Below are 24,948 nucleotides of genomic sequence, written 5' to 3'. Positions count from 1 at the left end.
ATTTAACTTGTAAATGTAATATTGAAATTTTACAATTATCTGCCTCCTCCTGCGTCCTTATGCCAAACTAGGAGGAACTCTGCGAGTAGAAGTTTGCAAAGGCCAATAAGACACGAGGGGTGGAGAGATGCAAGTACTAAAGAGAGTACAAGTACTAAAAAGAAAACAGAGTCTCGTCAAACTTTGCCTGTCTGTTGAGAAAAACTTGAAAAGGAATAGTTCAAGACGAGAAATTTGGGATTTTACCTGATTTCGGGGTGAAACAGTCTTCTTACAGAGCCGTGCGTATTTATGCACTTGGAGAATCCTTCCGGAACCGAGACATATAGCAACATTTTACCAAGAATGACAGAAGAGAACAAGTCTATGACAGACCATCCGCGCAGTCCAGCAGGCAGCGACAGTTCCGTGTCCCAGCATGGATCGGATTCAGAGTCCCCGGCCTCTCCAGCGGGCTCCGACGCACAGGAGGCGGCAGCGCGCCCGCCAGGGATTACGCACAAACAGGAGGGCAGCGCGGAGGCTGAGCGCTTCCCCGCTTGCATCCGCGAAGCGGTGTCTCAAGTGCTGAAAGGTTATGACTGGTCGCTGGTACCGATGCCCTCTCAGGGGGAGAGAGGCCTTAAGAGCAAACCTCACGTGAAGCGGCCGATGAACGCGTTCATGGTTTGGGCGCAGGCAGCGCGGAGAAAGCTGGCGGACCAGTATCCTCATCTGCACAACGCTGAGCTCAGCAAGACGCTGGGCAAACTGTGGCGGTGGGTACTGAAGACAGAGAACCTCTACTTTAATGAATCAGCAATTGGTATTGCATGCAACTTCATCTGCAGATCACCAGAGTAATGTGTCCCAAACCCAAATCCTACTTTTCCCTCACTGAATTTCATTCAAACACGATGATTTCTTTAAAAATGTAAACAATCTTCTCATAAAACGGCAGCTGACAATTAAACACAACTACTAAAGTCATTAAAATCCTGACAATTACCTCAATAGAATTTTACATAAATACAATAAAAGGGATTAATGGCACACCTTGCAAAAATACCAAATGATGTAGAATTAGGCACACAGAGAGGGGGTTAAATTAGTTTTTCCTCCATGTGCAAACAAACATTGTTTAAGGAATAGCTAAATTCAAAGCTGACTGGTGTGTAATTTTCTATTATCTAATCCTAATTCAGTTTAAAATGCAGTCAGTGGTGGAGGAAGTTACTTCATTTACAAAGTAAAAGTAGCAATATTGCAATATTAAAATACTTCATTTAAAATGTCACTTAAAAAAGGTTATGTGAGTATTATTAGTGTTATTAAATGTCCATAAAGTCTCAAAAGCAGTCATGTTAAAGAAAAGAGACCCTAAATTGTTGGATTTAAATTGCAATCTACTGATGTTGAGGTAAGACTAATACTATTAAATACACTGGATGGTTTTATATATAACAGTGCAGCATACTTTATTATCATATGTTGTGTGTGTGTGTTAAGTCTTGTTCTGTAGAGTAGCTCCTAACTCTAGTTGTCAGATGGTGGAGAAAAAAAAATTGCCATTTTCTTTCAGATTTTTTAACCCAATCATTAGACAAAATGCTGGCATTGTGTATTTTTTGCAAACAAGGATTTATACATTAATATGAAGTAGATACTTCAAAACTTTATGCATCTTAAAGGTTCAACAGTGCTGTGGCTAATGTGTGGTTAGGTTTAGGCACAAAAAAACACTTGGTTGTGGTCATAACAAGGTCGAAAAATTACCGGTCGCTAAAACTCCCATGTGTTGTGGCAAAAATGCTGCTAGAAATTTAGCCTCTGTAAAAATGTCTCTGTAAAAAAAAAAACAAAAAAAAAAAACACTTTACATTGCAATTGCCCCACTACATAACACACAGTGATGTCTTGGTAAAAAAAAAAAAAAAGTTAGTTAAAAGAAAAACATTTTTTGTAGCCCTATCCCTGGTGAAAACACAGCCACTTAAAAACACTCACATGTGATGGGTATAAGCTGCTTGAAACACTTGTGATGACTCACTAAAAACAACAGTTTTTGTCATTCTTTAGTGTCAAAGTGTTTTCTGAAGCTTTGCAGGTTTCTTGCTTTGGTGTCACAACATCCACCATCCTCTCCACCTCCTGATGCCAAATCTCATATCCAAAACCATATTACATATGTTAAAATGATACATATTAAGCATACAAAAGTAACATATGAGTGGTTTGAAGAAAACGACAATGCCAACATTTTTTTCTGGCAAAACATTTGTGTTTTGACGACACTGAACACAGAATATATGGCAACATGTGTATGCATTTTGGAATGAACATATATTATATAGCCATTGTACTTACTGGTATTTAAAAGTCCTTCCATAACCCAATAACTCATCCATTTCTTCCTCAGACTCCTCTCTGAAACAGAGAAGCGTCCCTTCGTCGAAGAGGCCGAGAGGTTGAGGATGCAGCACAAGAAGGACTATCCAGACTACAAGTACCAGCCTCGGAGACGCAAGAGCGCCAAACCGGGACAGGATGACTGTAGACCTGGACTGGTCCAGCAGCAGCATCAGCAGGGCTTGTATAAGACAGAACCAGGGGTGGTGCGGCTGCCTGGCAACGGGGAAGTGCACCATCATTACCATCTAGACAGAACAGGTGAGATATAATCCAGATATCATCAGGAAGGGTCGACCGGTATTGGTTTTTCAGGGCCATACCAATTATTAGTTTTTAATGGATTAATCTTTTCGGTGATCATTAGACTTAAACGTCGACAAAGATGATTGGCAAAATGCCATATATTGGCCCCGATAATCAGCCAGGCCAATAATCTGTTGATTCCTAATCATCAGAGCAAGTGTTGCAACTTACCTTTTCTTACCTTTATTGCTTTAGCATGGGGATATTGATTGGTACTTCATTGGTTTTTAGGTCAGTCTCACGGACCTCCAACACCTCCGACTACCCCTAAAACTGACCTCCACATGGGGAGCAAACATGAGAGCCAGCGGCTTGTGGACAGCAGCACCGGTTCACTTCCTCCTACCAGCCGTCAGAACATTGACTTCAGCAATGTGGACATCTCAGAGCTCAGCACTGACGTCATCAGCACCATTGACGGATTCGACGTCCACGAGTTCGACCAGTACCTCCCTCCCAGCAGCCATGGCTCCACTCTTCTTACTCCACCAGATAGCAGCCACGGACACAACAACCCTCCTGGATCCTTCGTCCTGCCCAGCATCCACTCGCACCCCCACAACGTCCCTACGTGGACACCCAAAAACATGACTGGAGTGCCACCATCCTCCTCCAGTCGAGATGGGTTCCACGAGGACACCAGCCAAAAACCTCAGATTAAAACTGAGCAGATGAGCCCACGTCACTCCTCGTCCACTCCTCCACTGCCACAACCTGAGTACACCTCCCTCAGTTCCTCCACTTCCTCCTCATCCTCCGCCAACCAGTCTGACTACACTGACCTCCAAAGCTCCAGTTTCTACAGTGCCTTCTCCGGCTACCCTGCCAGTCTGTATCAGTACCCGTACTTTCACTCCTCTCGCAGGCCTTACGCTACACCTCTTATCAACAGCCTGGCTTTGGCACCTCCTCCACACAGTCCTCCCTCCAGCTGGGAGCAGCCGATCTACACAACACTCAGCAGGCCCTGAAGAGGAGAAAAGTTTGGTCTTATGGACAAAAAACTTAAACTCAGATTGCCTCAGAACAGTGGCCTACCTAAATGACTTTATGGGAGTTTATGGGATTTCTGAAGGACAGTGCTGATATCTGTTGGCCAAATCTTTATGTCATGCGTCAGTATGTTGTTACATTTATTCATTTTAATGCAAAGAAATTTGTAATATTAACAATGAATTGGTGTTTTGACTCTTTTCTGAGTGAAAAAGGACTGAGGTGTGGCATTTTAACTGCACTGGACACAAAAATGTTCCATTAAATCTCCACTCCAATGGAATTTTGGTATTTACAACAGAGAGTTTCAGGTTTAAAAGCAGTTCTTTCACTTAACCTGACTGAGTGAAAAAGTTCATTTAACCCTTTGAAACCTTAGCAAATTGGCTTGATTTACACCAGAAACATGGGAAAAAAGGCAATAAGCAATGAAAGAAGAAATTACCCTAAAAGAAATTAGTCAAAAATATCAGAAAATTACCTGAAAATTAGTGGAAAAATGAAAGGGTTTCAAAGGGTTAACATCACCTTCAAATCAGTGGGGTCCAATGTCAACTTTAAAATGTTTTCATTCAATCTGGAGGGATTTTTTCCCTTTCATATGGTGGAATTATGATTTTTTTTTTTTTTTTGGCAGCAAGATAGTGTTTTATTTTTAACCACAGGGACAGAGACATTGTGTTTCTGTCTTCCTGTAATGAATGTAGACTGTCAGTGATGACTCTGCATAGCAAGCAGTAAGAATGAAAACACAAAACCTGCTCAACGTGAGAGGACAGAAATGTTTTTCCATCAGCCTGATTTAAAAGATAATGTCTGTTGAAGCTGGTCGTATTAATGATTTTAAAACCATTTAAATTAATGAAAAAAATAAAAATATAAAAAAGGCGAAGCCACCCCTCTCCCCTGATAAATAAAGAACAGTCCCTTATACATGTAGGTGACATTAGGAGCAGGTTGCAACAAGGTGCCACTGTGGAATAATCAGGAAAAATGTAGATCTCAACATTACAAGATGCAAAAAGAATTGGATATAAGGGTCAAAGTCACAACACTCAACAGAATCTGATCCTCTTGCGTTCACTGCTGACCTGTTGCTCTCTGCTGCTGCATTTCCAGTTTGTTTCCAGTCCAACAGCTGCTCCTGCTGGGTTTCCTGTGAGGAGATTAGCTAATTTCACAGTCCCGGCTCTGGCTGGAGTGTCGGCTGCAGGGCCTGATGGACGGGACAGCTGGATTTAAGTTTTCCATGCACTGTAAATGAAATGCTCTGCTGACTTATGACAAAGAAAAGAGCCTCAAATTATTGTCTAATCTGACTTTAATGTTTTTTATTTACTAAATTAAAGAGTTTTATAGAATAACTTAAAAATGACATTCTAACTATATTATCCCAGTCAAACTCTATATGAAGCAGCAGCTTGACTATTAATAAATGTGCTGCAGTGTGTGCCAACACCTCACAGACCAGACTATCATCAGGACAAACACGGCTGCTGCTGAGCTGACGTCCCACCCGCCTTTAAACACTTCCTGTGTGGGTCCGAGCTGCCTGCAGCACCTCAGTGGCTCACTGTCTGCGCAGTTTACCATGACAACCTGGTTGCCAACGACAACAAGACAGCCAGACAGAAGCAACATTGATTTACCCATAATTCCCTAATGCCCTGGAGCCAGTGTGCGTGTATGTGGAAGTTTGTGTAAGAGTGGCGAGATCATCAGGTGACATTTGGTTCACACTTTGTCCCACTGTGAGTGTGCAACTCTTACAAGTGACCTGTGAGCGCCATCTGCTGTGAGATATGATAAGTGAACAGCAGTGGTGGCGAAGTACATGAATTGTTTAATATTTCAGTACATGCACTTTGAGTATTTCCACTTACGCTACTTTGTACTTCTCCACTACATCTCAGAGGCATATATTGTATATATATTGTACATTTTACTCCACCACATCTGGCCGTTATTAGCTATTAGTTATTAGCTTACTATTAGCCCTTCAAAACTTGGAGCGACATCAATTTTCCTGTGCTATCTTCAAACACCTTCATGAGTATTGACAACCTGTGAAATCTGAGCAAATTGGTTTGATTTTCTTTTGAAAACTTTGAAAAAAAAGAGCAATGAGCAGCTTGGCAAGAACTGCTCTAAAAATAAGAAGTTTTGAACAACTATTTTTGAAGAAACTAGATAAAAATATCCCAAAAACTATATTTATAATTGCCATAATTATATATTTAAAGTTATTTTGCAGAAGTATCATTTTTTGAGGCACTATTTTACTTAATAATTTCCTTTATTTTTTTCACACATTGTTTTGGGCTCATAATGTTTTTCTTGCCCCACTTTCAAAAATATCAAATTCAGACAGAATTATAGGTAGCTGTCACATATGAACAGACAGAGGGAACGCAGGGGGAAAATGAGGAAATGTACGTAATAGTAAACAAAACATTAATTCATTGACACTTATAAGAGCTACGTTACATCAACAGCCACAGAAAATAAATTAGCTGTCACGTTACATTATGTGGTAAATAATCCATGGATGATTACAATCTCATCAATTTCATTTCACACAATAAAATTCCCTGACTTTTCAAAAACTTTCAATATTTTTTACGAATTCCATGATTTTTCCAAAACTTTTAATATTTTTTTAATAATTCCATTACTTTTTTCAGGTTTTTTTTTTACCCCTATATATACTGTGGGAACCCTGCATATATATTGTGTATGGATAAATAGCCCATACAACCCAACTTCAAAAAATCAGAACTATCCCTTTAAGCAAAAATCTCTTATTGCCAATTTTTTCCCAACAGCTGAAAAAATGGCATTTTTTCATAACAGAAGTGCTCCATCTGCTGGATAAATGCACCTTACTGCACTTTAAATGTTGCATTGCCTTGACAGTGCTCAGGCTTAAAAGTAAAATAAAGTTCCCTAGGGGCTTTATAGGAAAACTCTGGAATCAAATTAATTGCTGGGGTCTGTGAATGACATCACTACAACAAAGTCTTTGTAAAATAAACCTAACCAATAAGAATGAGGGCCAAAAGTATAAAATTCGAACCCAAGTCAAGCAGAATTATCCTTCAATCAAACTACCTAAAGTTGGAAAGCATCATATTTACAGTGTGTCGTCCCACCGAGCTGAAATGTCTTAAAACACTGAGGAAAAATCAAACACGGCCACATGATTTCAGGTTCATCTGTATTCATGTTAAGATTTTCATAATGAAACAAACCATCACTGTGATTTAAGGGTCAACACAACCATGTGTCTTTTAAAACAAGATGCAAAAGAAACCAGTTGTAGAAGTGTTATATAAATTACAATCCTGTCACATTACAATCCTTTAAAGCAGCAATAATAACTGTCTACGATGACTCAGTATGTTTCAACAGTACAAATAAATAAAGAGAACAGCTGTTAGATTGAGGTTGTAAAAGAACCCTGTCTGGATGCACATCAGCCACCTCCAGCTACGTTAACAGCTACGGTGATCACTGAGAGTTTGTCTGTGTGTGTGTGTTTTTATGCATATTTGTTGTTAACAGCACTTTGTAGGTTCAGGGTTTAACAGGGTCTCAGTGCCAGAGGTTCAACCTCACAGCGTCCTCAACAAAAACATCACGATTCCACACACACACACACACACACACACACACACCCACACACACACACGCACACACACACACGGTAAGCCACTGTCATCAAAAACTGTACATTCAATAAATTAACAATGCATTGTCTTTGTTAAGCAACCAGTGAAATGACTCTAGATTACATAATTACATTAGATTACAGAGAGAATGAACCGTTCACGAGACGAAATTTGAGATAGGGGAGGTCGTTGCAGGGAAGGGGTCCACACGGCTGAGGAAAGGAAGGATGATGATAATGTATAGCACAAGGTTGGTAGGCGCAATAGTGATGACATCATCTACCCTTTGGCCTCGGATCACCAACGTTTCACCCCATGAGGGGCCTTCAGTCCCGTTAGAGTTCAAGTTTTCTACACAGATAGGCTTGAGTCCCTCTTTCTATTTCTTCACACCATCCTATAACCCACTCCTGTCCCCCAAAACCACACCCCAGCGCCTCCCGCCAACGTTCTGTGGTCACACATTGGGATTGTCTCTTGATCTGAATGAGACTGGGCCGGTCCAGCTGAGTTGTGGCTTCCTGCAGTCTTCAAGGCTTGTGTTTAAAATGGGCCTCCACTGAAAAGACAGACACAAAAAAGGTTATGTTATACAGAACAACATAACTAATATGTCTGTTTCATTATGGTACCTGTACATCTGATCTTTGGTATTTGAGGTGCACTCATGCTTTCACCTTAAAGTTGCTCAGAGTCAATACTTCAACAGTCAGTGTTGTCTTAAATTAGATTTGCATTCACTATTTCCCACTTTTAATTTCCTTCAAAATACACTCAACAATAAATCAAAATGCAGCAATTAGAGCAGTGTGATCATGTGCATAAAAAGTATGTTTTTATGATTAATGCCTGTGTATATGGCTATCAAGGCATCATTAGAAACCCCCCACACCCCCTTAATTTTGGAAATTTCCTTTTACTTGACATGTGCTCATTTGGTTGTCTTTTGTTTGTTTGGTTTTAATTGTCATACTTGCAGTGATATTCATCTGTTTATGTCTTTTCAAGTTATTATGTCATAATAATAATAATAATAATAATAATCAAAGTAAAAAAATGCAACAATTTTGTTTTTTCTCCCATTTTTCACAGATTAGAGATCTAAGACTTTTTTATGCACTAGTTTTTTTTACAGTAAGAAAAAAGTCACATCTGTGGCGTTGTGTTGTGCGATCAAACTGCATGTTTTAGGTTGGCCTTTTATTTGTGACCAGCCCAAGACACACCTGTGTACTAATGATGTTGTTAAATCAGTACCTTGATATGTCTCACCTGTGATGGCTCATCTTGGCAAAGGACAAGTACTCACTGACACTGATTTTAACACATTTGCAACCAAAATCTATCTTATGAGTGCATTAAAAAAGCCTTAAATCAACGCAAAAAAGCGACCAAAAAAAGTTTTGCATTTGAATTTATGTTTAGTATAAATTGACAAACATTACACATTCATAACCAACACACTTTATTTATAGAACTAATTTAATATAAAGACATGCCATACAAGACATGAAATAAAAGGTACCCTGTGATTTTTTTGTGATTTTGTAGTTATTGTTTCTCAGTCAAACAATTATGTGTATCTTTGTGACCTCATAATATTCATATCCTTCCTAAAAGAAAATACAGGGTGCAATTTTAAGAATTAACAATCTACTTTTTTTGTCTAATGCTTTCTTGCTAATAGTCTGCTTCATCTGTATTACTAGATTAAGACCAAGCTGTTTCAATTATTCATTTTGAGTATGAATATGGGCAGTAAATTCCAGTATTTTTCTTCAGAGAATGACAAATGACTGACAGGCTAGACGGCATGTGACTTAATACAGAATGAGGGGATGAGGCGTGACTACAAATGTAGCATGTAGACATCAATGGGTCAGGCAGAAAGCAGTGAAGAAGGGCAGCCACCTGCCAGTAATTCACTGTTGAGTTTAAATATCACCCCAGATGGGACTTGAACCCACAATCCCTGGCTTAGGAGGCCAGTGCCTTATCCATTGGGCCACTGGGGCTTCACAGTTTATAAGCCAACCAGTTCCAACAAAACCAACCTGTTCAAAAAAACTAAAATTATCACCGCACACCAGTTAAGATGCACTTACAGTTTACATCCATGTCTGTGAAAACATGGATGCTTCACACACATCTTCCCTCCGGCAGCAACAAAGTCTTTTTGCAAAATATTATGATATCACAGTGGAGTTGACCTTTGACCTTTTGAATATATAATGTTATCACTTTATCATTTTATCCACTTAGACATTAGCGTAAAATTATGAGTTATGACCAAAAACATGTTTCGTGAGATGACAGTGACCTCTGAACACTAACTTCTACTCAGTAAATTTTTGAGTGCAAGTGGGCATTTGTGGCATTTTTGAGGAAATTCCCTTGTAACAAAGATCTGATTGGATTACATGGTTGACCCATTCAAAGTGACGACAAATGTGATTTTATACTTGTTGGTGTGTCAGTCAAAAAGCACACAAAGCAGCAGCAGAGACAACTGGGACCTGGAAAATTACTGCCAGCAGAGGACTGCGTTTTGCTCTGCCACCTCTCTCTGCTGTCAATCACCCCAGATGGGACTTGAACCCACAATCCCTGGCTTAGGAGGCCAGTGCCTTATCCATTAGGCCACTGGGGCTTTACATGCTTGACTTTCACCACTTCTATCAAAATGCATCCAGTTCCAATATAATACAACACCATGGGACGCACAGTGTGTGGTTTTCACTAACATAACAATGGCCCCTAATGCTCCTGTAACAATAACAGAGAGATAACAAAAAGAACAGAAAAAGGAGTGGGAGAACATGGAGGCTGGCTCGCTTATAACTGGGATAGATCACCATGGCAACCTATGCTGTATGGCTAACCTGCTCCCGAGCAGGTTGAATTCAGAGGATTTGATCCAAATGTGTAAACAGCTTGACCAATCACATCACTGGGAAGTCATCTTTGCTACAGGATGCTGATAAGATGATGGATGCTGATCTGATTTTTTCAAAACAACCGATGAAAGAAGTACAAAATGAGCTGGCACTGAGTTACAGATGCTAGTGAAAGAGAAACTAGACAGGAAGCGACATGGTGATGTCAGTTGGTTCTCATTACAACAGACATATATGGAAGTAAATACTATACTAAAGGCATATATGGTAATTATTCTGGTGACTTTACTCATGTCACTGTGTCAGTTAGAAAGCAGAGGCAGTGACCACTAGTGATACCAGTGCAACAATAACTGACAGAACAGAAGACAAACAGAAAGAGGAGGGGGAAACATATATAGACAAAATAGAGAACTATCAACAAGAACCGTGACGTTGTTCTAAAATGTGTCACTCATATTTGCGTGTCAGTCATCAACCTGCTAGTAAAGCACTGCTTGCAGAGAACAGTTTTGGTTTATCAGCCTCCAGGCAATCAGAGCCTAACATTCAACTTCAGCATTACTCTGCTACCAGTCACCCCAGATGGGACTTGAACCCACAATTCCTGGCTTAGGAGGCCAGTGCCTTATCCATTAGGCCACTAGGGCTTTACACAACACTGAAAAAGGCATACCTTTTCTTTCCAGTTTTTCATGGCAACCATTTTCTGTTCTTAAAAAAGCCTCTCCACCCTGCTGTTCAGTACAAAAAGTACAAATATGGAACAAGGGTTGTATTGATTTCCGATGTTTGAGCCAGCAGCACAGGTAGTAACGCTGGTCACCCCTGAATCGACATCTGGGTGAAAAGTGTGTCCCAGCAGGATGGGACAGGTGTGACATTGTGATGATGTGTTATGTACCACTGGGAGATTTGACTCAAAGTAGTTGACGGCCATTAAAGATTTCTGCCGACTGGGGAGGTCCAATGAGGTCCAATGAGATCAAGCCCCATATAAAAGACAGTAAATGATTGTTATTGGCATGTTATGCCATTGTTATTCTTTAGAAGAATATGCCCATCTCGTATGTTACACGTTACACTCAAAGAGCAAAGATGTCATGATGTAGGGTCATCGTTGCAGCAAGATTTTGGGATCTGTGTCTAAAGAGCAAAAGTTATCTTTGTTTACCTTTGTTAGAAAGAATTTTTTTCAATTTCTAATATCCACTGCTGTAGTGATTGCTGATGCTGATTTTGTTAGAATATGGACAAGGATGCCCTGGATAGCGTTTCCTTTCTTTGGAGAGACCGATGAAGAAGTTAAAATCACTGATCCATAATGCTACTAACAGTCAGTGTGCTTTTAAACATAGAAACACAAATACCAAAAATAAAACAGAAATAAGGCCTTGAAATTTCGCCCACCTGCATATTCCTGTGGCCTCATTGGTCGATTGATGACCCTCTGAAAGGCGGCTATCCAATCCCGTTGCTCGGCCTCGGTCTCGCAGGCAAACAGGAACTTCCTGTCCGGCGTGACGATGGTGATGCCATGGTTCCAGTGGTAGCCCTGGGTGGAAGAGGGCAAGCCGGACAGGACGGTGTAGCTGTTCTCCTTACTGCCGATGAACACTTCACCACGGGCGTAGGCATCCTGAGACAGAGAGAGAGAGAGAGAGAGAGAGAGAGAGAGACAGAGAGTGGAGGTCCTGTAAACTAACTGAGTGATCAGTCAGGACAAAAGGAAAAGTCTTAAAGGCGCTTCTTACCAGAGGATCTTTGAAATACATGAGTCTCCTGTCGTCCATAGTAAACCACCTCTTCTTGAAGCCCTCTGTGTGCTGTGGCAGAGTGAGAGAGACAATTACACTCTGAGGTGAAAATCTAAGTAGGTCAATAAGGTTTCTGCAAGTGTCAACAAACTGAGGCCTTTTGTTAGGTTAGGTAAGAATTAAATGTGACAAAGTCTTTGCTTCTTAAATGGGCATTTAAACTAAAACTACTGCCTTGCAGTTGTATGCTTCCATGAACCAGTTAAGTTGCAGTTCACTTTCATGTCTGTTAAAAACATGGATGCTTCACACACATTTCCCCCCCGGCAACACAGAAGATCTATTTGATCGACACAGTTTCAAGATAAGAGTCACCAATTCTGTATCTGACCACATGTCTCCCCTTCTGTTCCAGAGGTATGACGTTGAATCATGCCCAGAAAAGTGTTTTTGCGGAAAATTATGAGTTCAGCTTTGACTTTTTGGATAGAAAATATCATCACTTCATCATTTTATCCCATTTGACATTCTATTGAGATTTTGTCATTATTAGTGTATGAATTCTTGAGTTGGCCAAAAACATTTACTGAGGTCACAGTGAGCTTTGAACACCAAATTCAAATCAAGTCATCCTTGAATCCAAGTACACATTGGAAACCATGATGCTAATCATGACCTACAGACACTTTGGTCAGATTTAGGCAAACATAACAGTGAAATTGAGTAAAAACAATATTATTATTCCTGATTTGACATTACAGCGGTTAAATCCAGTGAGTTTAACCATGGCACAAACCTTTGGACCTGTTTTCTCCATAAAGCCCTCCTTCATGAAGTTTCGGGTCAGTTTGGGCACCAGCTGGAAGAGCAAAGACAAAAGAGAATCATATAAAATAAAAGCATTCATGTAATATTAACAATAATACCTGTCACAAAGGAAAGTGGTCTATCATAAAGCTAATGAATAATTTGTAATGCTCTGTTCCATTCTTGGGTTAGGAGTGCGTCAACATGCTCTGTCAGAGTGTGCTGAGTGAATAAATCCTCACCTCCTCGTCACTTGCTCCAGGGAAGGCCACCTGTAGGTAGTGGAACCTGGCCGCTCTGATAGCATTGAACCAGTCGACCATCTCCTATAAAAAAAAAAATAAAATAAAAAAACACCCTCAGTGGCAACATGTCACACAGTATCTATTCACTTGGGCTCTGGGCGAATAATGTGTTTTTTTCCCCTCAGATGCAAGTGAAGGCATCACTAAGGTGTAGTGAAAGGCATCTGTGCTGTGCGGATGCTGCAGTGCTGTCGATAACTCCACCACAGAAGGAGAGTGACGGTGACACCAAATGAACCCAGTGAACTCTTTCTGTCACAGCCTTAAGAAATCCGTCTCAGCCAGCAGAGGGAGCAGCGCCACTACTGTCACAGACCGAATGGCTTATTTACTGTATATCTATCTTTTCTCTTGGCTTTTCTTTTTTCACTAACTCTCTCTCTGTCTCTTTTTCTTAAGAAACACAGGGCACATACATATATAATTAAGATGTTCAGAATCACAAAAGTGAGAGTATATAAGTTTAACTGTTTCTAAAATTGACATAACTTTGCAACTGCTTTATCAACTCCTTTCTCTTTCTTAGAAAAAAAAGACTGGCAACTGTGTTTATTGTCTTGGGAAACTATATGGCAAAAAATGGGACCCATAAAATGGACTGCAACCATTGCATTTATAAAAAAATAAAAATAATGTCCTCAAGATTTGCTGTTGACTGAGCAAACTACACAACATAAAAAGCTTAAACTACTGCTACAAAGATAACAAATAACACAAGATGCACTTATCTGTATTCTAGTCCACCAAGTCATGTGGAACTGATTAATATGTGAAGATGGAAAGCACTGACATTTGGGATCTAGGCCTTGACCTCATCACTCCCCACAAGGCAAGCTGAGCACAGCAGGGAGTGTGGAGTGACGTTAATAACTCCCCTGGGGAAGGTAAAATCAGACCCTACAGGTGGACACTGCAGTGGTTGTGGGGTTTTTCCATGATGAAATTCAAGTTCATTGAAGAAAACAGCCTAAAAAATTAAACATAGCTTGCAAAAACAATATATCACATTGGACATACAGTGCAATCTGCAAGTAGTGAGAGTGCAACACATTTTATGTTGTTTTACTCTTTAAATTAACACAGCACCCATAACGTTAAAGTCCTGACTTGCAGCTTTACGGCTGCATCCACACTTTTTTCCCATCACGCTCCAAGGTTTTGAACAGTAAGACAATTACCTACTATGATGCTCTAATTATCCCTCTTGCATCAGTTTTGGACACTCGGGGACAGTGTTCAAAATAAACTTTCCACTTGTGAATTGCTATGGGGTCTTCTCAAACACGAAACCGATATCAAAGAACTTACAACAATGAAAGCTCCCTGCTGCATCACCTCATTGTCTGTTGTGTTTCGGCCAAAAAGTTGCACATGAGCACACTGCGAAGCCTACAACCAACAACTGGAAGATGGTCAAAATGACAGTTATACAGTAAGCACATTAACAACACAATCCAGTTATTAAAGAATGAAGCATATTCAATGCTGATTCATCATGCTGAATCAGCAGGAAAAAAGGATGACTGGCACCAAAAAGGTCTAGGGGTGCAGGACACACCGAAATGGCTAGGGTGACAGATGCTCAGCAGTTAAAAATTGACCAATGGCCGACCATCTGCTTGATGTGTCAGGGTCTTCAGACCTGATTGGCTCTTTTCCCTGAATCCAGACATCGAAACTTTTAAATAAAATTTAAATGTCAGCACTTTACCCTTGTAGTCACTGTGTCAGAGCCAAAACAACAAACTGTGTCACTATCTAAATACTTTCTGACTGCAGTGTAGCTACTGGAGCTACTGTTACTCCAAAAGCCAAAATGAATTATTAAGGGACATTTCAGAGTCCAAGTGTGTTTAGTAAAGAAGATAGCATGCATATTATATTACTGTGTTAGTGCCCTGCATTGCTGCATTCTAGGACTTGACATGGAGCATATCAGAAGAACTAAATTGTAGCACATACATTGGAAAGTCTTTTAAACAATTTGAAACCCAAGAAAATTGGTTTGATATCTTTCAAACAAACATGGCAAAAAGGCAATTAGTAACCTAAGAAGACATGACCCAAAAATTAGCACGGAATGAGTAAAGTGACTAGAAAATTCCTGAAAATGAGCACAAAAATGAAAGAAAAAGAAAATGACCCTAAAAAAATATAGTAATATAAATCAGTTGTTACAAAATATATAAAAAGCTATGTATATATTTTATTGGGTAACATACTTTTAAACCTGAAATTTTAATAACACCCCACCCTGATGTCGATCCAGGTTTTAAAGGGTTAAAGGGCAGTGTGTACAGTCACAGAGTTCATGTGTGTGTACCTTAGCGTCACTGTGGTAGACAAAGATGTTCCTTGTGCTGTTGTCTTTCAGGTAGGTAATCTGCAGGCCACAGGGGTTGCCAATCTTAGCGGGCTGGAAGGTGGCGTTGAGGGTCTCGATTTTCATCACTGCTTTGGGATCCCTGGCCTTGGTGGAGGAAGACACGGACAACAAATAAGACACTTCTCTGGCTTTATACCATAGTTTCTGTGGTAAACATGCTTTAAAATCTGCTGTATCATCTTGCTTACATCCTGCTTGTTGAAGTATTTCAGTGCCCCCTCCCTCTCTGACAGGATGAACTTTCGGCTGAGAAACTGACCGTTGTCTCTTCCTCGTTTCCATAGAAACCCCTCTCTGTACCCTGGGAAAAGAGAAAGAGAAAGTGTGTTTGAGGCTCTGTTATGTAAGAGCCATCAGAGCAGATGAGAGATTAAAACAGAGGAGACATTTATAACAGTGATGGTGCGATTTTGTAACTGGTTGGTGTGAGATGATACCTCGATTTCAGAGACTGTTTGAAATTGCATTTAGAAGACGAGGATGAAAAAGGAGACGGAGGGAGAGAGAAAACACAACATCCAAGTGGCAAACGAGACAAGAGAGGGGAGACTTTATTGGGAAATGCAGCATGAGACAGCACAGAGGGAGACTTTATTGTCACTAAAGAACATCCTTTTTCATGTTAATGATATGCTGCTCTATTTATAGCCCGTAATGTCTTCCTCCTTGGTCTATTTTGGTAAACTTGCCCACACTGCCTTCTTTTCTGTCTTTTCTATTTCCGTCATGCTGTGATGTGTTTTCTCTCTAATCTGGATCTTTTTGTGGCTTCAGGGGAGAAAGACATCGGAGTATAATCAGGTGATTCATTTGCATTTTAGTCATTTGACTGTTGTTGTAATCTAGAGTGTTTTATAATGAGCAGTGACTGAGGAATAAACTTAGACTTAAAATGACACGTAAGGGATAAAAGTGGAGTTAATTTGCCTCAATTATTAAAAACTAGGGGAAAATGTCCAGCAAAAATATAACTAGAATCATTATAATTTTATATTTTAAATTATATTACAGAAAAAATACTTTTTTGCAGTCATTTTGAATATTTTATTTATTTATTTATTATTTTTCTTTTTTCTTTTTTTTTTTCTTTTTTTTTTTGCTTATTTTCAGGTGATTTTTTGCAACTTCTTTCTAATTTTTTGCTACTTTTTAGGAAAAAGCGAATAAAAGAAATGGAATAACTTCATAAGAAAGACTTCTAATGTGTATGAAAAAGGAATAAATGGATAAGGGGAGATCAATAGGTAACAAGCTGTCCTGTGTGTAGGATTTAGGAGGATATATTAGCAGAAATGGAAAATAATATAATAAGTATGTTTTCTTTAGTGCATAATCAACTGAAAATAACACCTGTTGTGTTTTTGTTACCCCAGAATGAGCCGTCTATATGTAAGCAGGTCCTTGCCTATGGAGTCTGCCATGTTGCATTGCCATGTGTCTACAGAAGCCCAGAATGGACAAACCAAACATGGGCTCAAGGTAGGGTCATTTTCACATTTTCATGTATGCCACCTTAGTAATAAGCTATACTGCAATGAGCAGAGCCAGAGCTGCACTGATTTGTTACGTGAAACTGCTCTAATAAAGTTGTCCAGTCCTGCATCATGCATATTAGAACCATCTCCAGAATCAAATCACTATTATCTCATTCAGACCTTTAAAAAGTAATTCATGCACCAATTTTCTCCAGACTCGAGTACTGCAACTCACCCCTCTCTGGCATAAATCAAAAATCACTTTCCCGCCTCAATTAGTTCAGAATGCAGCAGCAAGGCTTCTCACTGGTTTTAACAGACGACATCACATCACTCCAACCCTGGCTTCCCTCCATTGGCTCCCTCCATTTAGAACTGATTTTAACATTTTACTGATCACTTTATAAGCTTGTCTGGGTCTGGCCCCAAGCTACATAACAAAAATGTTGACTCCATATGAGCCAGTTCGCAGCCTTAGATCCTCAGGTGGCGCCGTTCGGGCTGTTCCAAAGTCGAGACTTAAAACGAAAGGTGACCGTGATTTTGCCATCAGTGTATTGGCTCATCACGGCTTTGGAAGGACCTGCCCGAGGAGATAAGGCTACAGAATCACTGACGTCTTTTAAATCACTTCTCAAAACCCATTTATGGACTTGCTTTTATGTGATGTTGTCTTTTTATTACTGTTATTTATTTTATTTTTTTATTTTTTTTATTTCCTTTTATTTCTGGTTTGATTGCGTTAATTGTTTCTGTTGTTGTTGTTTTTGGACTATTTCTTTTTATTATTTAATATTAACATTATGCGCCCTGCATCTTGCATTATTTATCCTGTGGTTTTAATTTCATTCTAACTCTAGCCTTGTTTCTTCTTGCTTGTGTTCAGTAGGACTGTCTGGCTTTCTGTTGTCGTACCGCAGGCTATATATCTCATTTCTGCTTTGCTTTGGTTGTCAGAGCAAACTCTGTTTTTAAAAGAGCTATATAAATAAAGTTATTAGTACTACTATTATAATGTGTGATATTCTGTCAAGTTTCTGCTCATGTGTTTGTGTACACTCCATGTTTTATTTTGAAATGTGTTCTCATTGTGTTTAGTGCTACTTTTACTTCCTGAGTTTTCCTGCCTTTGTTGATTGCCTCATATGTTTCACCTGTGTCCTGTTTCACTCCCTATTTAAGGCCCACTATTTCCTCTGTTTAGTTGCCAGATTGTTATTGTGGTCCCTGTAGTGTGTTCATGCTCTCCAGCCTTTTCCTTGTGTTGTGTGTATCTGGTTTCTGGTTTCTGGTTTCTGGATTCTGACTCTGCTACAATTAACAGACTTTGTTTCTTGTGGATTTCCCTGAATTAATTTTTCTGCCTTCACTGACTGATGTGTATGACCCTTAATTACCTCAGTAAAAAATTGGATTTGATAAACAGATAATACATCCATGATAAACAGTGTTTAGTGCTTTTCTCTGCATCAGAGTCCCAGTTTTGTGCTAAATCATTATATATTTGGTATTTTTACTGTTTTTAACTTTTTAAAACCTGATTTCAATATCAATTTTTCCTATGTTGCCTTCAGATGCCTCTCACAAGCTACCTGACACTTTGAAGCCTGAACAAATGTGTTTGATTTTTGTCAAAATTCTGTCTTGTGTACCTGCTTTGATGTCCCTTTGATGCTGTAACAATGCAAATTTCCCAATCATGGGACTAGTAAAGGATTATCTGATCTTCAAACATGGGGAAAACAGGCAATGCCGGACTTGGCAAGAAATGTCCCACAAATTGCAAGAAATTAAGTAAAAGGTAAAGAAAATGACCTGAAATTTTTTTTAATGGGGGGGGGGGGCTTTAAAATATGATTATAATCATTATAAATTTCTATTTGAAATTGCACTTTTTTGGGTCTTTTCCTTGTTTGGTTTAGTTTAGGTTTTTTTGTTGTTTTTTTTTTACTTTTCTTTTGCTTAATTTTTTGGGCCATATATTGTTAACTTGCTTATTGCCTCCTCATGTGCGGCAACATGCCAAACAGCATCAGAGCTGTACTGATTTGCAACGTAAAACTGCTTTTTTTTTTTTTAAAACTTGTTTTTATTTGACAAAAAGAGCAATTCACAGATATTTGTAAATGTAACATTTTACATTTTATTTATTTTTTTTTTTCCCCCTTCCAACCCCCTCATCCCCATCCACCCCCACCCTGCTGTCTACATAAGACACAAATTAAAAATTAAATGAATAAATAAATAAATAAATAAAATAATAATAATAATAAATAATTAAATAAATAAATAAATAATTAAATAAATAAATAAATAATAAATAAATTTAAAAAAAAAAAAAAAGAAATGGAGTGGATATCTCAACAATGAGTATTTGCCTACTGACTACAAAGGTTTGCTGGGGGGCCCCTCAGTTTACAGGGGAGTACAGGCAAAGGTGCACATAATTCCGACAGTTTAATTTTCAATCTTGTGGGAGGACTTCAAGACCCTCAAAATAGGTTAATAAAGGCCCCCACGTGTCATAGAACTTTTGGATCGACCCTCGAATACTATATTTTATCTTCTCTAATTTAAGGAAAAAAGTCAAGTCTTTCAGCCATGAGGAGGCTTTGGGTGCACATGCTGATTTCCACTCCAACAGGATTCTTCTCCGGGCGAGGAGAGTTGAAAAAGCAAGCATGTTCTTAATTTTATTTGTCAATGATGAACCCTCTCCTGGGACTCCAAAAATAGCCAGTACAGCACTAGGTTGAATATCTTTGCCAAAAGCTTCAGATAGAGTTCGAAATATCATAGTCCAAAAATTAAGCAATTTATTACATGACCAAAACATGTGAGCAAGATCAGCCTTAGTTATATGACAACGTTCACATGTTTCACTGACATTAGAATAGATCCTAGAGAGTCTGGCTCTGCTATAGTGGATCCGATGGAGAACCTTAAACTGAATTAAGCCAAGACGGGCACATGAGGTTGACCCATTTACTCTATATAGTGCATCGTCCCAGGTATCATCAGAAATGCTCGTTCCAAGCTCTTCTGCCCAGTCTGCCCTAATCTTATCAAGTGTCACTTTATTGAATGACACAATACTATTATAAATTTTTGATATGAGGCTCCTACGGTGCATGGGGACCTGAAGAATGATGTCTATTCCTTTTTTTGGAGGTAGGTTTGGAAAACACGGGCTAATGGCACGAACAAAATGACGGATCTGAAGATAACGGAAAAGATTAGAGCGCTGTATATTGAACTTGGTGGAGAGAGCGTCGAATGTAGCAAAGGTTCCATCTATGTAGAGATCAGTGAACTGACTTAGGCCCGCCCTCTGCCACTGGGCAAAAACAGGGTCTGACTTGGCTGGAAGAAAGGCATGATTATTGCAGATGGGGCTATAAAGGGAGAAGTCTGTCAGTTTAAAATTCTGTCGAAATTGTGACCAAATTTTTAATGTGGAAATTACAATAGGGCATGAGGAGTATTGTTTAGGAGAAAGGGGGAGCTTGGAAGTCACCAATACAAAGAGTGATGATGATGCACAGCTATTAATTTCTGATTGACACCAATCAGTATCTGGTCTCTGAATCCAGTAGACTATTTTTTGTAGATTTGCTGCCCAATAATAATACATCAGGTTGGGCAGGGCCATTCCCCCTTCTGTCTTAAGCCTCTGGAGGAATGCCTTACGGATTCTAGGATGTTTATTACCCCACAAAAATGAAGACAACAGTTTGTCAACAAGTCTAAAAAATGACTTTGGGAGGAAGATTGGTATACTCTGAAAAAGATATAAAAACCTCGGCAATATGTTCATTTTGATACATGCTATTTTCCCTGCTAGGGAGAGGTTTAAAACGCTCCATTTTTGAAAGTCACATTTAAGCTTGTTAATCAGGGGAGTAAAGTTAACGTAAAACTGCTTTATTCGTTGTTTTCTACTGGTTTAACTCAGTGGATCTGTTTGTTTTGGAGATAAGAAGACCTCTGTGAAAAACTCTGCTCCTGATAAAAACCTTCTGAACAATAAACACTGAAGGAATTTTAACCGGGAGAAGTTTAAGCTGATTTGAATCACCACTAGAGGCCACCAAATCCCCCAAAATCTTACACACTGCACCTTTAAAGGGTTGGTTCACTTAAAATCGAATCCTTTATACACAATTTCTTAACCCCACTGCCCTCTTTTCCATCTCCTTATTCAATGTCCGCTGCCATTGATTACCTCTCTTCTGTCCTTGCGTCCTTTGTGTGTGTGTGTGTGTGTGTGTGTGTGTGTGTGTGTGTGTGTGTGTGTGTGTGTGTGTGTGTCTTTGCAGCTGTGCCTTTCTGACATGAAACATTCACCTACACTGGCATTACCTCATCGATCGATAGCCCTCCTTGTCCCCACCCTCGCCTCCTTCCCTGACACTCTTTTCATTCCTCCTATCCTTTGCATAGCCAATCAATATTAACATTGGCTGCTGTGGAGGCCAGGTTACTGCCAGTTGTATATCTCAGCCACACACACACACACACACACACACACACACACACACACACACAGATGTCATGCTCCTCACACTGAGTGATGAGGAGAGCATGAATGCACAAATAGAGATAACAGAATGACTCATATTATAACACTAAGCACATGTGTGCGTGTGTGTGTGTGAGCATGGTTCTCCATTGTAACAATAAACGCATGAGGTCACTGCAAGCCAATCAGAAAGCTCCATCTTCAACAAGACGTGAAATGTATACTAGTTGACACACACATTTATCCCACACACAAATACTGAAACCTCATCCTCCATACACACACACACACACACACACAGAAACACATTGTTTTAATGGCACTTCTGTTCTCCTGCAGTAACAATTACAGTGTCACAGCATGAATATAACGACAGCACTTTAAACTGCAAACATATACACAACCACTTAGGAGAAGATGGATGAAAATGAGTGTTTCAAAGTCACCGATGGATGTTTCAGGATAATTGAAATCCAGCTACCGGCATCCACTGGGGGAATGTTTGTCCGAGGAGTATTCAAGGTTCTGCTTATTGAAGGGTAAACAAAGCAAGATTGGCACAACAAGAGAGCTGCCATTTTTGCTTTTTTTTTCTTCAGATGGAAAAACTGTGTGTGAGCGTCATTGTGCAAGCATGAATCTCTGTGTGTAGCAACAATATTGTTGTATTTTTTGGGGTCTTTGTATTCTGAAAATGATTATTTAAATTATCTGTGATCTAGGCCTACTTCACTGTGCAGTTTCACAAAAAACTAATCATTACTACGACAAAGCCCAACATTTTTGACTTGCAAAATGATGTTTTAAAGATTATAATTCATGGCACAACCTAAATGGGATCAAAAAATAATTTGTCTCCCGTCGTTGACTACGGTACATCGTTTTTTCCAAAATAAAGTCCCATGGAAAACATTGGAAGAAAAGTGTCTTTGGATCTCTAAAGGCTAAATGAAGAGGTGAGAAAAGCATTATGGAGCTGTGAGGATATTTTACTAGTCCTACCTCTTAAGATTAGCTGAGACTCAAATGTTGCAGAGGGGCTTTTCAGACTTTCTCTGTATGCAGAGCATTACCAATCTATGACATTTTAACTTTTTTTCAAAGCTGCATTTGACATTTTGGGAAATAGGCTTATTAACTGTCTTTCTAGATGATACGTTTGATACCTCACTCAAATCTCTGCAGTTCGCAAGAATGAAACAAAGAGTATACAATGTTTATTTGTGAGCTTTAGTGGTGGTGGTATGCAAATTTTCTCACATTTGGACAGAGTCATGCCGAAAAGTAATTATGGAAAGCTAAGCTTCCTGTCTCCTGGCTCATATTTACCACACAGACGTGAGAGTGGAATCAATCTTCTGATCCTTCTGTCGGCAATAAAGTAAATTAGTGTATTTATTAAAATACCAAAATATTGCTTTAATAGTGTAGCTGAAAAGTTCTTTCAATGCACTGATCATAATAAAATATTCAAGAATTCACCTTCCAAATGGCAAAAAAATCAAAAATATCAGCTTGGATGAGGGTCTTCACAAGTACAGTAATACAAACATGTCAGTATGCAAATACCTGCAGAGTAAGGCTCCTGTTTTTCAATAAACTCAAACTCATTCCTCTCGTACTTGGCTCTGATCCACTGCTCTCTCAGCATCCTGAGAAAAGAAAAACACACACACAGTTAGCTCTTACATCAGTTACACACTCACTAACTGCTACAATGCTACGAAAACCTTTTTTTTCTATAATTAAAATGGCTAATAATTAATAAATAGCAAATAAAACCTTTTTTGTTTGCTGTAACTTGTCATTATAAATTAAATGTTGATTGTGCAGTGTAATAGCTATGAATAAGGACATCATCGACGTATAGATATATTGTCTGTGGAGTGCTGCAGTGATGACGTTTTTCTGTGGGCCGATTCAGAAGTTAAAGAAAAGTGAACCAGGTTTCAAAGGGTTAATCTAAATGCTTACTTTCTACAACACTCACAGACATGTCTCTCACTGTATCGCCTCTGTTTCCACTGTTTCTACCAAAGCTGCATTTAAAAGAAGCAATCTCAATTTTTCTTCCTCTTCAGTGTGTGAAAAAACAAATGGCAACAGCCAGCACGTCACCATGCCAACAATCTCTCTCATCTTGGCTCTTTCTTTACCTCTCTCAACCTTTCAATTTCCCCTCCAGGCTGCAAATAACCCTTCAATCAGCATCGAGAGGTAACGTGTCGTACTCTTAGCAGATATCTCTTTGAAAGACACCTTCTAGTGACACTGAATTGGAACTAAAATCCAGAGATCTCAGGGGAGTGGAGAGAGTGAACTCTAAACACGATGGCACAGACACTGAGAAAGACAACTCTCTTTCATCTGAGCTCTGCGTGTCTTAGTTCTGTTTCTATTTCAATCAAATTGTGTTGGAGGGAGGCAGACAGAGATGAACGGACGAGCCGAAAATGCCCAGGTAAATCTGTGTCACAAGCTCGGCTTATACAACCAAACTCTATGAAGTAGGAAAAGAAGAAGTATTACTGAAGGCAGGTTCAAAAATATACATTTGTTGGTACAGAATAGTCTGTACTGTCTAGCAGCCTCCAGATAAAGTTCAAATGTATGCTTACACAACTGTGAGCTTCTTAAAAAAGCTTAAACTTCATTTATCTTCTTTAGTTTTAAAACATAAACATGAAATAGTCCACCATGGGGGCTTTTTGTATAGAAAGAGGAAGTGATATTAAAGTGATAAATGCAGTGAGGTGTGAAACAGTATACTATATCTCCATTTACAGTCACAATGTCCCTCTGTGCATCACAGTGTTTGCATCACTTTAGCACTTATCAGCATGCAGTGTTACCGCCTCTGCGTTCAGCTTTTTGTTTCTTCTTTTTTTTTTTATCACATTCACTTTGAGGCAGTGTGGGGAGAGGACTGTGGAGCTCCACATGGGCCAATATCATATACAGAAATAAGACCTTAAAGCTGCACGAATTAATGTTTTTATATTAACAATAAATCAAATGACTGCACCCGAAAGGGTTGTTCTTTATAACATACCCACAGATAATTAACACTCTATAGCAGTGGTTTTTCCTTCAAGGATGTCTTTCAACTGTTTTCCCCACAAATACCCACTAACATCTATATTTTGCATGTTATAGGAATGATTACAATCGGCATTCGCACCCCGGTCGAATGACTCTGCAATAGTCAAAGGTATTTATCTGCCTTGGCTCTGATCCACCCAACACCCGGGTGAAGGCGTTAATTTTGACCCTTTACTGGTCTTCACTAGCATCTTGTAAAAAATGTAAAAGTTTCTACCTTGAATAATAACCTATACTTTAATTATTCACCTAGCTTTCTTCACAGGCATTAAGGAAATGCTGAAATGCAGGCCCATTGTATATTTAAGACAAAAAAATTAAATTAAATATTAAAAATTA

At 39.2% G+C, this 24,948-nt stretch overlaps 2 protein-coding genes and 3 non-coding genes across 6 annotated transcripts in view; 1 reads left to right on the top strand and 4 right to left on the bottom strand.

The window, feature by feature from the left end:
- Window positions 1-302: 302 nt before the first annotated feature.
- Window positions 303-6,209, top strand: sox8a (SRY-box transcription factor 8a). Its single transcript, XM_042507795.2, has 3 exons — window positions 303-758; window positions 2,399-2,649; window positions 2,926-6,209. The coding sequence occupies exons 1-3, from the start codon at window positions 346-348 to the stop codon at window positions 3,663-3,665; spliced, it is 1,404 nt and encodes a 467-aa protein (XP_042363729.2). The 5' UTR covers window positions 303-345; the 3' UTR covers window positions 3,666-6,209.
- Window positions 6,210-6,887: 678 nt separating this feature from the next.
- LOC121959189 (arf-GAP with dual PH domain-containing protein 1) overlaps window positions 6,888-24,948 on the bottom strand; it is a 38,232-nt gene continuing 20,171 nt past the window's right edge. For both annotated transcript variants that reach the window (XM_042508402.2, XM_042508401.2), the window contains 8 exons: window positions 23,077-23,159; window positions 15,699-15,811; window positions 15,448-15,594; window positions 13,062-13,145; window positions 12,809-12,871; window positions 12,010-12,081; window positions 11,666-11,894; window positions 6,888-7,917 (listed from right to left, as the gene is read on the bottom strand). In XM_042508402.2, the coding sequence (XP_042364336.1) occupies window positions 7,889-7,917; window positions 11,666-11,894; window positions 12,010-12,081; window positions 12,809-12,871; window positions 13,062-13,145; window positions 15,448-15,594; window positions 15,699-15,811; window positions 23,077-23,159 (820 nt within the window). In that variant the 3' untranslated portion in view covers window positions 6,888-7,888. The remainder of the gene's footprint in view (window positions 7,918-11,665; window positions 11,895-12,009; window positions 12,082-12,808; window positions 12,872-13,061; window positions 13,146-15,447; window positions 15,595-15,698; window positions 15,812-23,076; window positions 23,160-24,948) is intronic.
- Window positions 9,301-9,373, bottom strand: trnar-ccu (transfer RNA arginine (anticodon CCU)). Its single transcript has one exon. It is a non-coding gene; the product is annotated as a tRNA-Arg (tRNA).
- Window positions 9,936-10,008, bottom strand: trnar-ccu (transfer RNA arginine (anticodon CCU)). Its single transcript has one exon. It is a non-coding gene; the product is annotated as a tRNA-Arg (tRNA).
- trnar-ccu (transfer RNA arginine (anticodon CCU)) lies at window positions 10,833-10,905 on the bottom strand. Its single transcript has one exon. It is a non-coding gene; the product is annotated as a tRNA-Arg (tRNA).

This window comes from Plectropomus leopardus, chromosome 19, assembly GCF_026936395.1.
Source record: "Plectropomus leopardus strain MGB_pleo_1.0 chromosome 19, ASM2693639v1, whole genome shotgun sequence".
In the NCBI taxonomy this organism is placed as follows: domain Eukaryota; kingdom Metazoa; phylum Chordata; class Actinopteri; order Perciformes; family Serranidae; genus Plectropomus; species Plectropomus leopardus.
Note: the sequence above shows the minus strand (reverse complement) of the source record. Positions and strands in the feature narration are given on the sequence as shown.